This window comes from Bombus bifarius, unplaced genomic scaffold, assembly GCF_011952205.1.
Source record: "Bombus bifarius isolate JDL3187 unplaced genomic scaffold, Bbif_JDL3187 scf7180000008218, whole genome shotgun sequence".
Taxonomy (NCBI): Eukaryota; Metazoa; Arthropoda; class Insecta; order Hymenoptera; family Apidae; genus Bombus; species Bombus bifarius.
The window spans coordinates 984,457-999,338 of record NW_022884519.1 but is presented as its reverse complement, the minus strand read 5'-3'; the positions used below and the strand labels follow the sequence as shown (position 1 = coordinate 999,338).

The 14,882-nt window shown below is 27.1% G+C and overlaps 2 protein-coding genes across 6 annotated transcripts; one reads left to right on the top strand and one right to left on the bottom strand.

Annotated features, from left to right (window-relative positions):
• Positions 1–375: 375 nt before the first annotated feature.
• Positions 376–7,575, top strand: LOC117211171 (bifunctional glutamate/proline--tRNA ligase). 4 transcript variants are annotated; one of them, XM_033454827.1, is made up of 15 exons: positions 376–663; positions 942–1,124; positions 1,214–1,626; positions 1,707–2,058; positions 2,162–2,333; positions 2,418–2,819; positions 2,889–3,339; positions 3,411–3,650; positions 3,745–5,139; positions 5,341–5,943; positions 6,043–6,444; positions 6,511–6,899; positions 6,977–7,120; positions 7,201–7,367; positions 7,520–7,575. In XM_033454827.1, exons 1-14 carry the CDS (start codon positions 621–623, stop codon positions 7,364–7,366), a joined length of 5,355 nt encoding a protein of 1,784 aa, XP_033310718.1. In that variant the 5' UTR covers positions 376–620; the 3' UTR covers position 7,367; positions 7,520–7,575. The 4 variants fall into 4 exon arrangements, with proteins under 4 accessions (XP_033310718.1, XP_033310719.1, XP_033310716.1 ...); XM_033454828.1 differs by lacking the exon at positions 7,520–7,575 and having other exon boundaries at positions 3,745–4,094; positions 5,100–5,139; positions 7,201–7,428; XM_033454825.1 differs by lacking the exon at positions 7,520–7,575 and having other exon boundaries at positions 7,201–7,428.
• A 1,307-nt stretch (positions 7,576–8,882) lies between these two features.
• Positions 8,883–14,866, bottom strand: LOC117211166 (putative uncharacterized protein DDB_G0282133). 2 transcript variants are annotated; one of them, XM_033454811.1, is made up of 15 exons: positions 14,156–14,866; positions 13,706–13,839; positions 13,520–13,621; positions 13,325–13,449; positions 13,074–13,257; positions 12,889–12,992; positions 12,691–12,807; positions 12,484–12,599; positions 12,356–12,404; positions 12,023–12,202; positions 11,694–11,934; positions 10,638–11,570; positions 10,276–10,439; positions 9,964–10,123; positions 8,883–9,868 (listed from the first exon to the last, which is right to left on the bottom strand). In XM_033454811.1, the coding sequence occupies exons 1-15, from the start codon at positions 14,178–14,180 to the stop codon at positions 9,026–9,028; spliced, it is 3,477 nt and encodes a 1,158-aa protein (XP_033310702.1). In that variant the 5' UTR covers positions 14,181–14,866; the 3' UTR covers positions 8,883–9,025. The 2 variants fall into 2 exon arrangements, with proteins under 2 accessions (XP_033310702.1, XP_033310703.1); XM_033454812.1 differs by having other exon boundaries at positions 9,026–9,868; positions 14,707–14,866.
• Between the last annotated feature and the right edge of the window lie 16 nt (positions 14,867–14,882).

The following is a 14,882-nucleotide window of genomic DNA, read 5'->3' as shown; positions in this document are numbered from 1 at the left end:
TAAAATGACAAAGAAAAAATAGAAATTTAAACATCTAACACATTTTTAAGGAAAAAATACAATTTACTTTCGTTAATTTTCTTTATAATATCTTCGAATAAAAAATAATCCTTATTTCTATCTATTGTTTAGAATAATATGAGCGCATATTTGAAATTACACATTTTAGTTCTATAGCTTAGTACTATTTACATTGATAAATAATTTATGTATAAAAGATGTTATAATTTTCGAATAAGAAATAATCCTTACTACCATCTATTGTTTAGAATAGTATAAACGCATATTTGAGATTACACATTTTAGTTCTATACCTTAATACTATCTATATTGATAAATGACTTATATGTAAAATAATTTTCGGATGAAATTCAAATTTTAACTGCATCATAAGAGATCAATTTATCGCGTTAGATTTATATCTGATTTGTAGTATGTACTTCTGAGAACATTATGGTTGTGTGTATATGTATATGTATAAATTTAGAGAAAGTAGTATAGACACAGATCGTGTAGAATTAACCATAAGTGAGCACCATTGCACACGTGGAGAGGTTCTAACCTAAGCGGATATATTTATGAATGTAATTTCTATTTAAGCATAATTTCCACATATAAAAATGACTTATAAAGTTATAGTTGATTCTAAAAATCCTCCAACAGGTATGTTGTACAACACAATTTTGTTAAATATAGTAAGTTCAAGTACATACATAAAAAATAATGTAGAAAACAGATGTCAAAAATGTTCGTTAAATGAACCCTTATTTTTTCTTTATTTTTAAATAATATTAGTGAAAAAATGTGTTTTATTTGATAATATATAACTTAATGTTAGAAAATATCTTCCTAGTGTAGTGTTTAATAAAGTAATACTATTATGTATTTTTTAAAAATAAAATTGTGTTAATTTGACAATTGATGTTTTGTAATGTATATAGATGCATTGATAGTATTAGAGGTAATCAATTCCCAAAATAAGGAAAAAATTGAAATAGTTTGGTGCAATGATTGGAAGGATGATGGAAATATACGACTAACTGATAGTCAAAACAAAGTATTGGGAAAAAGAAGCAGTGATGTTAGTCGCTATTTTGCTAGAACTACATGTACAGATCTTTATGGTAAGTGTATATCATATATGTATTATTTCTTTTATAATATATAAATAGATTTTATTTTTTTACTTACTTTTGTTATATGTTTAATTTAGGTGGTGTCAATCCTCATGAAAAGACTGAAGTTGATCATTGGTTATCATTTGCAATCGGACCTCTTGAATTTTATCCATTAAAGGAAGATGCACTCTCTTATTTAGATAACATATTGTTGACAAACACTTGGTTGGTCTCCAAAAAATTAACAATTGCTGACATCCATGTATTTTGTACTCTTGTAGATAAGAAATTCTTGACACAATTCGAAAAAAAATTTATTAATATAACCAGATGGTATAAACAGGTGCTTTCATTATCAGCTGTGACAAAAGCATTACTTTTAGTTAAAAAGAATGCTAAATTATCTCTTCATAATAATGTACAATCTGAGAAAACTATTAATAAACAAACAGGGCAAAGAAAGCAAGAAGGTAAATTTATTGATTTGCCTGGAGCAGAAATGGGTAGAGTAAGTAATTTATATTTATAACAAACTGTTTATTTTATAAGGTACATAAATCTGTATAAATTTATTTATTCCTATAATAGGTCATAGTACGTTTCCCACCAGAAGCAAGTGGCTATTTACATATTGGTCATGCTAAGGCTGCCTTGTTAAATCAATATTATGCACAAACATTTCAAGGACAATTCATTATGAGATTCGACGATACAAATCCTGCAAAAGAGAATGTAGAGTTTGAAAAAGCTATTCTAGAAGATTTAGAGTTACTGCAAATTAAACCAGATCGATTTACTCATTCTTCTGATTACTTTGACTTAATGTTGGAGTACTGTACTAAACTGATAAAAGATGGTAAGGCATATGTAGATAATACACCAGCTGATATAATGAAAGAACAGCGTGATCAGAAATTAATGTCATCAAACAGAAATAATTGTAAGTATAAAACATTAAAAATTAAAATAAAAATAGTACAATGTTTTCAAAATAATCTAAGGAAAAAAAATTATTAAGAACATCATTATATTCATATTCTTAGCTATTGAACAGAATCTTGAATTATGGAATGAGATGCAGCAGGGTACAGTTAAAGGTCAGGAATGTTGTGTTAGAGCAAAGATTGATTATCAATCTACGAATGGATGTTTACGAGATCCAACAATTTATAGATGCAAACCAGAACCACATCCTCGTACTGGAACAAAATATAAGTATGTATGAATATTAAAAATCTAAAGGACTTAACAAATGCTTCATTTTTTGTATATTTAATTCAGTAACAATTTTTCATATAGGGTTTACCCAATATATGATTTTGCTTGTCCTATTGTTGATGCTGTCGAAAACGTTACTCATACTTTACGTACAACAGAATATCATGACAGAGACGTTCAATTTTATTGGATAATTGATGCCCTGGGATTGAGACGTCCTTATATATGGGAATATTCACGTTTGAATATGACGCACACAGTTTTATCAAAAAGAAAATTAACTTGGTTCGTTGATCAAGGTTTAGTTGATGGTTGGGATGATCCACGCTTTCCAACAGTAAGGGGTATTCTGAGAAGAGGGATGACAGTTGAAGGATTGAAACAGTTTATTATTGCTCAAGGTAGTTCAAAATCTGTCGTTTTCATGGAGTGGGATAAAATATGGGCATTTAACAAAAAAGTTATTGATCCAGTTGCTACTAGGTATACTACACAAAAAACGTTTTTATAAAAAATATTCATAAAGCTAATTCACATAATATCGATTTTTAGATATACTGCTTTGGAATATAATAAAATTGTACCAGTGCATATAGATGATGCGAAGGAAGAATGGTTAACCGTTCAAAATCATCCAAAAGATATATCAAAAGGCACTAAACAAGTATTAGTAGGATCACAGGTATATATAGAAAGAGATGATGCAAATTTGCTAACTGAAGGTCAAAATGCTACCTTCATTAATTGGGGTAACATTTTAATAAAAAAAATTGAAAGAGAGAATGATGTTATTAAACGAGTTGTAGCACAATTAAATTTAGAAAACAAAGATTATAAAAATACATTAAAAATTACATGGTTATCGATACCGTCTGATAAAAATCATGATGTTAGTAAAGTTAATCTAATTCCATGCTACGCTGTTTATTTTGATCATATTATAAGTAAATCAATATTGGGAAAGGATGATGATTACAAAGATTTCATTGCAAAAAATACAAGAGTGAGTTTTATCGTTTTTACTAATTATAAATTTAAGAAACAGAACAAAAATATATGTAGTAAATATTTCAGACAGAGATACAAATGCTTGGAGAAGTAGCATTAAAACATGTGGAAAAAGGAGAAATAATTCAATTACAAAGAAAAGGATTTTTTAGATGCGATGTATCTTATGCTCCTGTTAGCCCATTTTCTTCTAGAGAACAGCCTTTAATATTATTTCAAATTCCAGATGGCCATACTACAAATATAACAAAATCCATACCTACTGGTAGTACACTAGCATCTGTTAAAGAAATTTCTCAAAAAAATGTATGTATCATTTTTTCTACAATTATATGTTAATAATGTACATGTAATACGATTTACATTTATGTAAATTCTTTTGTTATTGTTATTATTTTAGAAACAAACACTAGATGCGAACTTAATTAACGAAAAAATTGTTGTACAATTAGAAGAAATTGGGACACCAGGTACAACTTTAAATAAATCGCAAATAATATCTGATGAAAATAAATTGTCTGAAAATACATTGTCTGAAAATATTATACAACAAGAAAGCAGAATTAAAAAATTACAATTGAAGATAAATCAAGAAATGCAACAACTTTTGAATTTAAAAACAGAATATAAAAATAAAACTGGTAATGAGTGGACTGGAGTCAAAAATCAAAATATAACAAAAGATATATTAACAGAATCGCATGCTGTAAGATTATATAATGAAATTCAAAAACAAGGAGATAAAGTAAGGCAATTAAAAAGTTTGAAAGCAGAAAAAGGTGTTATCGATGAAGAGGTAAAAAAACTTTTGGCTTTGAAGTCGGATTACAAATCTGTTACTGGTCAAGATTGGAAACCATCTACTATTCCAACAACTGATATAACGAATAAAGAAGAAAATTCTGCTGACAAAATATCAGAAAGTATACAAAAACAGGGAGATAAAGTAAGGCAATTAAAAAGTTCGAAAGCAGAGAAAAGTATTATCGATGAAGAGGTAAAAAAACTTTTGTCTTTGAAGTCAGATTACAAATCTGTTACTGGTCAAGATTGGAAACCATCTATTATTCCAACAACTGATGTAACGAATAAAGAAGAAAATTCTGCTGACAAAATATCAGAAAGTATACAAAAACAGGGAGATAAAGTAAGGCAATTAAAAAGTTCGAAAGCAGAAAAAGGTGTTATCGATGAAGAGGTAAAAAAACTTTTGTCTTTGAAGTCAGATTACAAATCTGTTACTGGTCAAGATTGGAAACCATCTATTATTCCAACAACTGATGTAACGAATAAAGAAGAAAATTCTGCTGACAAAATATCAGAAAGTATACAAAAACAGGGAGATAAAGTAAGGCAATTAAAAAGTTCGAAAGCAGAAAAAGGTGTTATCGATGAAGAGGTAAAAAAACTTTTGTCTTTGAAGTCAGATTACAAATCTGTTACTGGTCAAGATTGGAAACCATCTATTATTCCAACAACTGATGTAACGAATAAAGAAGAAAATTCTGCTGACAAAATATCAGAAAGTATACAAAAACAGGGAGATAAAGTAAGGCAATTAAAAAGTTCGAAAGCAGAAAAAGGTGTTATCGATGAAGAGGTAAAAAAACTTTTGTCTTTGAAGTCAGATTACAAATCTGTTACTGGTCAAGATTGGAAACCATCTATTATTCCAACAACTAATGTAACGAATAAAGAAGAAAATTCTGCTGACAAAATATCAGAAAGTATACAAAAACAGGGAGATAAAGTAAGGCAATTAAAAAGTTCGAAAGCAGAAAAAGGTGTTATTGATGAAGAGGTAAAAAAACTTTTGGCTTTGAAGTCGGATTACAAATCTGTTACTGGTCAAGATTGGAAACCATCTACTATTCCAACAATTGATATAACGAATAAAGAAGAAAATTCTGCTGACAAAATATCAGAAAGTATACAAAAACAAGGAGATAAAGTAAAAAAATTAAAGGAAATTAAAACAGATAAAAGTATTATTGACCAAGAAATAAAAATTCTATTAGATTTGAAAAATAATTATAAGGCATTAACAGGACAAGAATGGAAGTCAATACCTGATATGTCTAAGAAGAAAAAAGAAGATATTTCTAAACGCGAAAAACAGAATACATCTAATAAAGAAATAAGTAAAAATGAAAGCATGAAAGATGTAGATATAGGTAAAACAAGATTGGGATTAGAAGCAAGAAAAGAAGAAAATTTCTTTGAGTGGTATTCTCAAATTATTACTAAAAGTGGTATGATTGAATATTACGATGTATCCGGTTGTTATGTTTACCGCCCGTGGAGTTTTGCTGTGTGGAAAATGATAAAAGAATATATTGACAAAGAAATAACACAAATGGGCGTACAAGAATGTTATTTTCCTATGTTCGTTACACGAACAGTATTAGAAAAAGAAAAAAAGCACATAGCAGATTTTGCTCCTGAAGTTGCATGGGTAACAAAATGTGGAGAATCAGACTTAGCAGAACCTATTGCTATAAGACCAACATCAGAGACTGTAATGTATCCTGCTTATGCCAAATGGTTAAAATCTGATACTGAACTTCCTTTAAAACTTAATCAATGGAATAATGTTGTAGTAAGTATCAAATACATATGTAAATTATTAGCTATTACGAATAAAATAATTACTTTTTTATTTAAAATGTTATTGTAATCAAATGTTTCTTTATCACAGAGATGGGAATTTAAAGATCCTAAACCTTTCTTACGTACAAGAGAATTTTTGTGGCAAGAAGGTCATTCTGCTTTTGCTACTAAAGCTGAGGCTGATGAAGAAGTCATGATCATTTTAGATCTATATGCAAGAGTGTATGAAGACTTGTTAGCAATACCTGTTGTTAAAGGCCGTAAAACGGAAAAAGAGAAATTTGCTGGTGGTGACTACACTACCACCGTTGAAGCTTTTATTTCAACAAGTGGCCGTGCAATACAAGGAGCGACAAGTCACCATCTCGGACAAAATTTTTCTAAAATGTTTAATATTCAAGTAGAGAATGCCGTAGAAGGGAATGAAAAAACATTTGTCTATCAGAATTCATGGGGCCTAACGACTCGCACGATTGGAGTTATGATAATGGTATATATACCTTTGCTTTAGTAGAAAGATACTTTTTAGGGAAATAATTTCATACTTCATTTGTAGGTCCATGGAGATGATAAAGGTTTAGTATTACCACCAAATGTAGCTTGTATTCAAGCCATTATAGTTCCTTGCGGTATTACAGCAAGTACAACGCCTCAACAAAGAGAATTATTGTTCTCTGAATGTAATAAATTATTGGATGAACTTTCGAAAGATTCGCTTAGAGTTAAAGCAGATTATAGGAGTAATCGCACACCAGGTTGGAAATTTAATCATTGGGAATTAAAAGGTGTACCTGTAAGAATTGAAGTAGGTCCTAAAGACTTAAACAAAAATCAGGTCACTTTTGTACGTAGAGATAATTCTGAAAGAGTATTTGCAAAAAGACCTGATGTAGTCACAGCTTTGCATACATTACTGACTAATATACAAGCAGATATGCTTTCCAAGTAAGCTATTAAAAAATAAGATCTTTGTATAATATTGTAAATACTATTATTTTATAAATGGACTTTTTCCCTCACAGAGCAAAAAAAAACTTAAATGAGCATATTAAGCGTGCAGATAATTGGAATGAATTTTGTTCTTATCTCAACGAAAAAAACATATTATTATCACCATTTTGTGGAGAATCATCTTGTGAAGATAAAATTAAACGCGACAGTGCACGGTAAATATGGTTAAAATCTTTTCTATGATTGACACTTGTCTGTAGAATATAAAGTAGATATATTTTATTTCTTTTCATAGAGAGGATACGGGAGGAGAAATTGGAACATTATCAATGGGTGCAAAAAGTCTATGCATACCATTTGAACAACCACCTTCATCAGCATCTTTTGATAAACAAACATGTATCCACCCCGATTGTCAGAACAAACCGCAATTTTATACACTTTTCGGCCGTAGCTATTAAAGTAATGTAATATGTATACAAAAATGAGACAATTATTACAATAAAAATTTTTTTAAACAACAGTTTTTCTACATATAACTTTAATATTAGTATTATAATCCATATGAATTGGTATTTGTATTAGATTGTCCTAAAAGTGTCTTTCTTTTACAGACACATCTTTAACAACGACGCATCTTTATACAAACATGAAACCTAATCTGTCGAACGTTGTGATCTTTATTTTGATAGAACAAAATGGATCGTACGTAATTCGATAAAATAATATAAAACGGAAAATGTTGTGCATCCATTATTTCCTTATAAAACGAAAGAAACTTCGAAAAAAACGAAAGAAATAATCAACTTCATTTTATCATTATTTTATTTATTTTGTATTTACATTGTATTTACTTACAATTGTTTTAATTGTATCTAAAATTTATTATATTGCTTAAACCTCTATTTAACTAAATTTTACTTAATTTTATGTATTCTTATTTATAGTTAAATTATAAGCAAACTGTTGGAAAAAATTGTCTGTTATATTACTTAAAACAAAATAAACTATAACAAATTTTAAAATGATTTTAAATATAGTAAGACACATAATAATAATAAAGGAATAATAAAGGAGAAGACATATGCCATTTAGGTTTTGAAAGCATTTCATAAACTATAAAATTTAATTATAAAAGATACTTAGATATTATAAATTTTATAAGTATAAATAATACTTATTGCAAATACATTAGAAGCTAAAATAATGTATTGTATACAGAATTGAAATGTATTTACCAGCATATATGTACAGTACTTTTAATTCATAATTGAAACAAAACAATAGTATTCTTTCAAATATGTATATTTTTAACATCTTGTAGAATATATCAGGAGAGATGGTAATCAGGCAAGAAGTTATTTTATATACAAAAGTAAGTCGAGTAAGATGAAGATTCTTGGTTGAGATTTTATTTTGAAAAAAATCATATTTGAAAATTTTTCTATTACGTATGCACGTAGATAACTTTATAATAAGGATGGTACAAGCAGGTAAGAAGTTATTCTACAAATAAAGGTAAATCAAAAGTGTAAAATAAAACTTTTCGTTTGAAACTTCTTTTTCGGTACTTCAAATTTGAAATAATAGTCATTGACAGATACAATCAATTCGATCGGGAATGAGCTGAGTAGTGTAAATTTTCAAACTCGACTTTTTGTTGAAAAGAATCTGAAATGAAAAGATGTTATCCTTTTTTTCAATTTGCCTTTGTTTATAAACTCATCTTCTGTCCAGTTACATATATTACCTACCCTGATACATTTTTTATGTAAGAGTATTTATATGTACGTACATATGTAATTTTACAAAATTTACAAATTATTCTTGTATTATCTTTAAATTTTTAAATGTTGCATACAAAAGTGATATATTTATTTTATGAAATTATATTATTAATGAATGTATCATGTATGAACGTGCTTTTAACATTTTGTAAATAAATACCTTCTTAAGTTTTAAAATACGAGTTTTCTATGTACATATTTATATTATAACATCGAAAATATATTATTTCAAACAATTTCTTACTACTACTTCTTAAATCACACTTCTAACTATTGTACAAAATATCAATATGTATTGTTTATTGCAACGATTTCATTTCAGTAATGAAATCTTCAATCTTTTTCAGTTTCAGTGTTGTGACTTGTCAATTCTTTTATTACATATTTAGATGTAGATAATGTAAAATTTTCATCGTGTTTTGATTCATCTATGCTTGAATTTTTTACATGTTCTGATGAGTTAAAATTTGTTTGTATATTATTTTGTTCTTTTAAAAAATTTGCTTGTTGAATGCACCTTTTACTATCCTCTTTTTTATATCTTGAGAACAAGTTTGGATTATCATCGACAAAACATTTAATCTTTTTTAAATCAATACTTACTTTAAAATCTGTTTTCAAACCTTTTTTCATATGGTGTATTTCATATGTTTTGTCTATAATATCATCAAAGTTTAAATTTTGAATATTTTGTTCTACATCAATAATACTTTTAACATAATTATGGTTACAACTTGTAATGGCATCAAAGTTATTTTTAATGTCGTCACTTAATTTAATAGTTTCATGATTTCGTCCTCCATCGTTATGCTCAACTGTTTTATTCTCACTTTGATTATTGTTATTTGTAAAAATATTTGGATTATTTGTAACTAATGTTGCATTAATTAGTAAATCATCTTTTGTATTTTTGCAAGGAATTGTTATTACTGGATCCAGATTTTCCTTTATATCATCTTGATCATGTTCAGAGTATTCATTAACAAATATGTTTGTGTTTTTGTCTTTATTGCTATAAATATTTCCAGATCTAAAATTTAGTAAAGTATCATTTTGTGTTTTAAAAATACATTGTGGAGCAACCTTCTTTATTGGTACATCAAATGTAGTGTTCTTCCTTGTAGTAGTTACACATTCCATATTAATATTTACAGAATATTTATCATATAAGATCATCTATGCAAAAAGAATTATAATCACGTAGGTAATCCATAAAGTTCATACATATTTTTAATGATATAATAGACAGATACTAATTAAAATATATTCACCTGCAGATTATTTATATTAGATACACGAAACTTAAGATCACGTAAACACACATATTCTGGTATTAATTGAGAATAATTACTGTCTGTGGATTCACTTTTCCCTTGCCAATACATATTGTGAAATTTATTATTTGATGTCCTGTGTTGTTTTAGCATAAGCCTATAATTCATGAAATATCATAATATTTTATATACAAGTGCAATGATATTACTTACCAAACATTTTATCCATTTGGAAGTATAAATATGTAAAATTTAATTTCGGTAAATTGTTATAATGTAAAAATATTAATGGAGATATATAATGCTTACATTTCAACATCGTTCTGAGGTTTCCATTGTTCGGCTATTTGTGATCTTTTTGATTTTGAATGGTCTAATGTAATAGATTTGTCAATGCAATTAATTCTTGTATCATTTGTGAAACTTCTGTTACTTGATTCAACAACAGGGCTGATACCTCCATCCTCATCACACTGTTAATATTACAAACGATACATTCAATAAAACAATTTAAAGAATTTATATATTTTCTCTTTCAAACTATTTTTAAATAAAAATATTCTTTAATAAATAATGTTAACATGAAATATATTGTACAATATATAGACACAGTTATTTTATTATACATCTCTTTTGTAGAAAATATACAATTTAAAAGATATTTTACTTACATCTTTTATGTTATTATTAACTTTAATATTTTTAGATATTTTATTCATTTCATTTACAGTATCTACAGACATGTGAAATTTTTCTTTGTTTGTATCAGTATTACTAGTGAATATATTATTTGATACATTCATTTTTAATGAACATTTTGCACTAGACGTATGTGGAATATCTTGATTCTTATTACAATTTTGTTTAATTTGAATATGTTGTTTTTTGTTTTGCAAATGAAATTCATCTATCGAAGTGCTATCCTCATTATGATTACTAATTTTTAGATTATTTTTATTGGATGCAGCATATGTAAAAGCATGTAAAGGTATGTGTGGTGCTCGTGATGTTTCTTCCATTACACTATTAGTTTCCCGCAACTTTTTAGGTTCACTTATGCATGAAGCTATTGGGAACGATATACTTTTATCACGTTTTCTTTTTAAATTTAATTTTAAAATATTACTGTGATAACATGAAGGTTGTAGCAGTGAATTATTACTTATCGATCCATCCCTATTTTGTGTTGTTGGATTATTGATCTTTTGTTCTACTTCAATAGATGATAGATTCTCAAATTCTTTGGGTGCCAATGAAACTACATTTGTAATTTTGATATTTGAAGTAAAATCAGTACAATTGTGTTCATTTTCATCGTTTAATTGTTCTACATTATCCAAAATGTTAAAATTTGTTTTATTCTGTGGACTGAATTTCTTTAAATTATCAAATTCAGTTACATTTAAATTACTTATCAAGGAATTATTAGTATCTGTTTGATTTTGATTGTTTTCTTGTAACAATTTTTCTATTTTTAATAGACTAGAATCGTATATAGTATCACTTTTATTAGATTCGACTTTATTTCTTTTAAATGAAGATAAACAATTTTCACTTTCATTAGCTTCAGTAAACACGTTATTTAATGAAATAAAATTACTGGCCTGTAAAATATATACGAACATCTGTGTAAATTGTATTTTATAAATGATTATTTAATTTATATTTTTAATATTGAAATAATTTATATTCTCAGTTAATTCGTGTTTATAAGTTTTAATATTTGCCTCTATAATGTCATCATCACTATCGAGTGTAACAATATCAACTTGTTTGTCCAGTTGTGATTTGGAATGCCAAATTGAAGAATTGGAACTATCTTCATAATTATGAAACATTGAAGCTGTTACTGGATTTGACACACTCATAAAACTTTCCTTAGTACTTGTAGACTGCAGGCTGTGCTTTTCCACATTCGTTGGATCCAACATGGTATTTATATTTTCATTAGTTTGATACTTATTATTGCTATTGAATATTAAAATAGCTTTTAATATTAAGTTTAACGTACTTAGAAATTTATGCTCTTAATACCTTATATTATTTTAATACTAACTTTTGCATTTCTTCAATTAGTTTAAGCTGTCTTAATTTAAAACTCCGAGGGCCAGGGCGTTGTTTAACTATTGGTGATTGTGATGCAGAACTTATAAGTGGTGAACTTGATGTAAATGGTATAGGCGAGTCTTTACCAACAGAAATATCACTGTCAGAATCTTTGAAATCAGAAACATTCCTGGAGAAATAATTATGTACATAATAATATATATTATATATATACTAAATATAATATACGTAATAATTTAAATTTATAAATAATATACTAATAATTCATATATTTATTAAGTAGTAATACTTATTTAATTCCTAGAAACGGACTAATACATACTGTAATGTATCTTTTGTTGTGCTTGAACTAGCAGTCACCTTAGATTTGCCTATATAAAAGAATAAATCAAGATTAGGTAAAAGATTATTTCTTCAAAAACTTTAGTTAAAAAGTTCTTAATTGTTTACCTAGAATAGAAATACACTCTCTACATTCCCAAACAGGATTAGCCCATTTAAGCTGTCCACAAGCCATGTGAGTTCCTTGTGAACCACAAGTTCGACAAAGAGCTAATTCCCATTTCCTGCAAAATCACAATTACAACATATAAAAAATGAGAAATTAAAATCTTCAGTCACATTAATATGTAATAACTAAAATTTTTCTTTACTTACGCGTTACAACTTGTATATTTTCTACCTTTGGGACATAAGCATATTGGAGCATTACATTGATCATGTCTATATAAAAGTTCTTCAAATGCATTGGGTACGAGTTCCCAAGAAGCATCTCTACAGCAAAACCATTAAAATGAAAAATTCTTCTGATTTGGCATTTTATTACAAAATACACAAACTTTATTTTTTACTTACTGACTTGGAATAAAAATACCAAATTCTGACATTGCCTTTTGAAATAAATTTTTATTATTGCATAAAGGACACTTAAAAAAATATCCAGCACTCATAGCCAGTTGCTAAAACAATTTTTTCGGAAACTAATATATATTTTGATATACTTAAAAATTCAAATATTTTTAAATAAACTGTTATTTTACCTGAACACATTTTCTATGAAACCATGCATTTTTTTTGCAACATGGAGCCCACATTGTACCAACTGTATCATAAGGATCTACTTCATCATAACATATGCAACATACTACTTTATTGGTTTTTGACAACTCAATTTTGACTCGAGCATCTATTTTCTGTTTTGGTCTATGCTTTATACAATATGATCTAAAATATAATATATTTATTTTTATAAAAAGGCCAAAATTATAAAGTCAATATAAACATAATGTACCTAAATTCATCAAAAAATTGATTTAGGGTTCCAGCCCTTAGCCCACAAGGATAATGAAATATTTTTTTACATTTTACATTACAACATCCCAAAGTGGCACCAGCTTTTTTGCAGTATGAACATACCTTTAAATTAAAATCATATTATAATTTTCAAATATATATTTCTTTTTTTTGTTTATATATGTATACTTACCAATCTTTTGCCCCTGCTAATTTCCTTCTTTATATCTGTTTTCAAAAATCCTAAAATACCTTCATCATCCTTTCCTCTCTGTTGCATGTTTGATGATAAAAGCTAAAGAGGATATTGAGTTGAAATGTTAAATATATATTATGATATTAAAACTGCTTAAAATATGATACTTATAAAATCATGTACCAAACAATAATAATGTGTAACAATTTCACCATCTTCATAAAATTTTCCAAATTCCAATTCATTATTCTCTGATAATCTACAGAAGCAGCAAATTCTATGTTTAGATGGTTTATTGCGCTTTGACATGGTATTTGCTATAAAATTTAATAAACAGATTTAGAATGTATAACACATAAGAGATTAATATATGATATTTTTTATATAACTAATACAAAAAATATATATAATTACTATATATTTAACACAATAAATATCTATTAAACAAATATAATAAATATATTGTTTATTTACTATAAAATGATGTGCTTAAAAAAAATAAGTTTGAATATTTTATATAAGTAGGAATCATTCTTCTTACATTAATAAGTCAAAAACGACAAATTTTTAATTGTCATTGTCATTGTTATAGCAAATAAGTGGTATGTAAAATAAAACCAGTGCAATACGTACAAATTAATTTCTTTTCTAAAGACATAACTTCAGATGCATATATGCAGATAAAATATACATCAAAATTAAAAGTATCATATGAACTTTCTTTATAAATACATATTTGGAAAACACTTGTATTATGTATGTACAATGTACATATAAGTCATTCTTACAATGAAAACGATCGACAGAATGTGAAATCGTGATATTAATGCATGATAATATAAATGAAACATTCCATTTCAATAACCCGATTAATATCTTTCTCCGCACAATACAGACAAGAGTACATAAAGAAATAACAAATTTTTAAACTTCGACAGGTTATTGCTCGATCACAAGCAGCTTATTTTCAAAATAATACTACGCGGGGAAACTCCATATAATTAATGTGATACTACACCAAACTTTTAATAAAGATTCACATGCCAATAACTGTATAAATTCTATATTCGTATATATGTCAAAAAATTGATAAATGAAGCTTTATTTAATTCAAATTACTAATTATTATTTATTATCAACAAAATATGCACTACACACACTTTCTTTTAGAAGAAATTACAAACCATTGAATATATATACACACATGCACGATATAGCCCCAGTTGCACGTGTAACGATATTTATCCAGATGCTGCGCTCTCTGGTGACGCAATAGGTAAACTATTCAAATACTCAAGTTAATTTTTTACAAATATTTGGGTACAGATTACATATTTTTACTCTTATTATTTTTTAATAT

Excerpts from the sequence above, each read along its gene's own strand:
- LOC117211171 (XM_033454829.1), top strand. The coding sequence starts at position 621 with ATGACTTATAAAGTTATAGTTGATTCTAAAAATCCTCCAACAG. Across the intron at positions 5,330-5,518 it reads GGAAATTAAAACAGATAAAA|GTAAAACAAGATTGGGATTA; the intron begins GTATTATTGACC and ends ATGTAGATATAG. Across the intron at positions 5,944-6,042 it reads ATCAATGGAATAATGTTGTA|AGATGGGAATTTAAAGATCC; the intron begins GTAAGTATCAAA and ends TCTTTATCACAG.
- LOC117211166 (XM_033454811.1), bottom strand. The coding sequence starts at position 14,180 with ATGTCTTTAGAAAAGAAATTAATTT. Across the intron at positions 13,450-13,519 it reads TTAGCAGGGGCAAAAGATTG|GTATGTTCATACTGCAAAAA; the intron begins GTAAGTATACAT and ends TTTAATTTAAAG. Across the intron at positions 12,600-12,690 it reads AAATATACAAGTTGTAACGC|GAAATGGGAATTAGCTCTTT; the intron begins GTAAGTAAAGAA and ends GTGATTTTGCAG.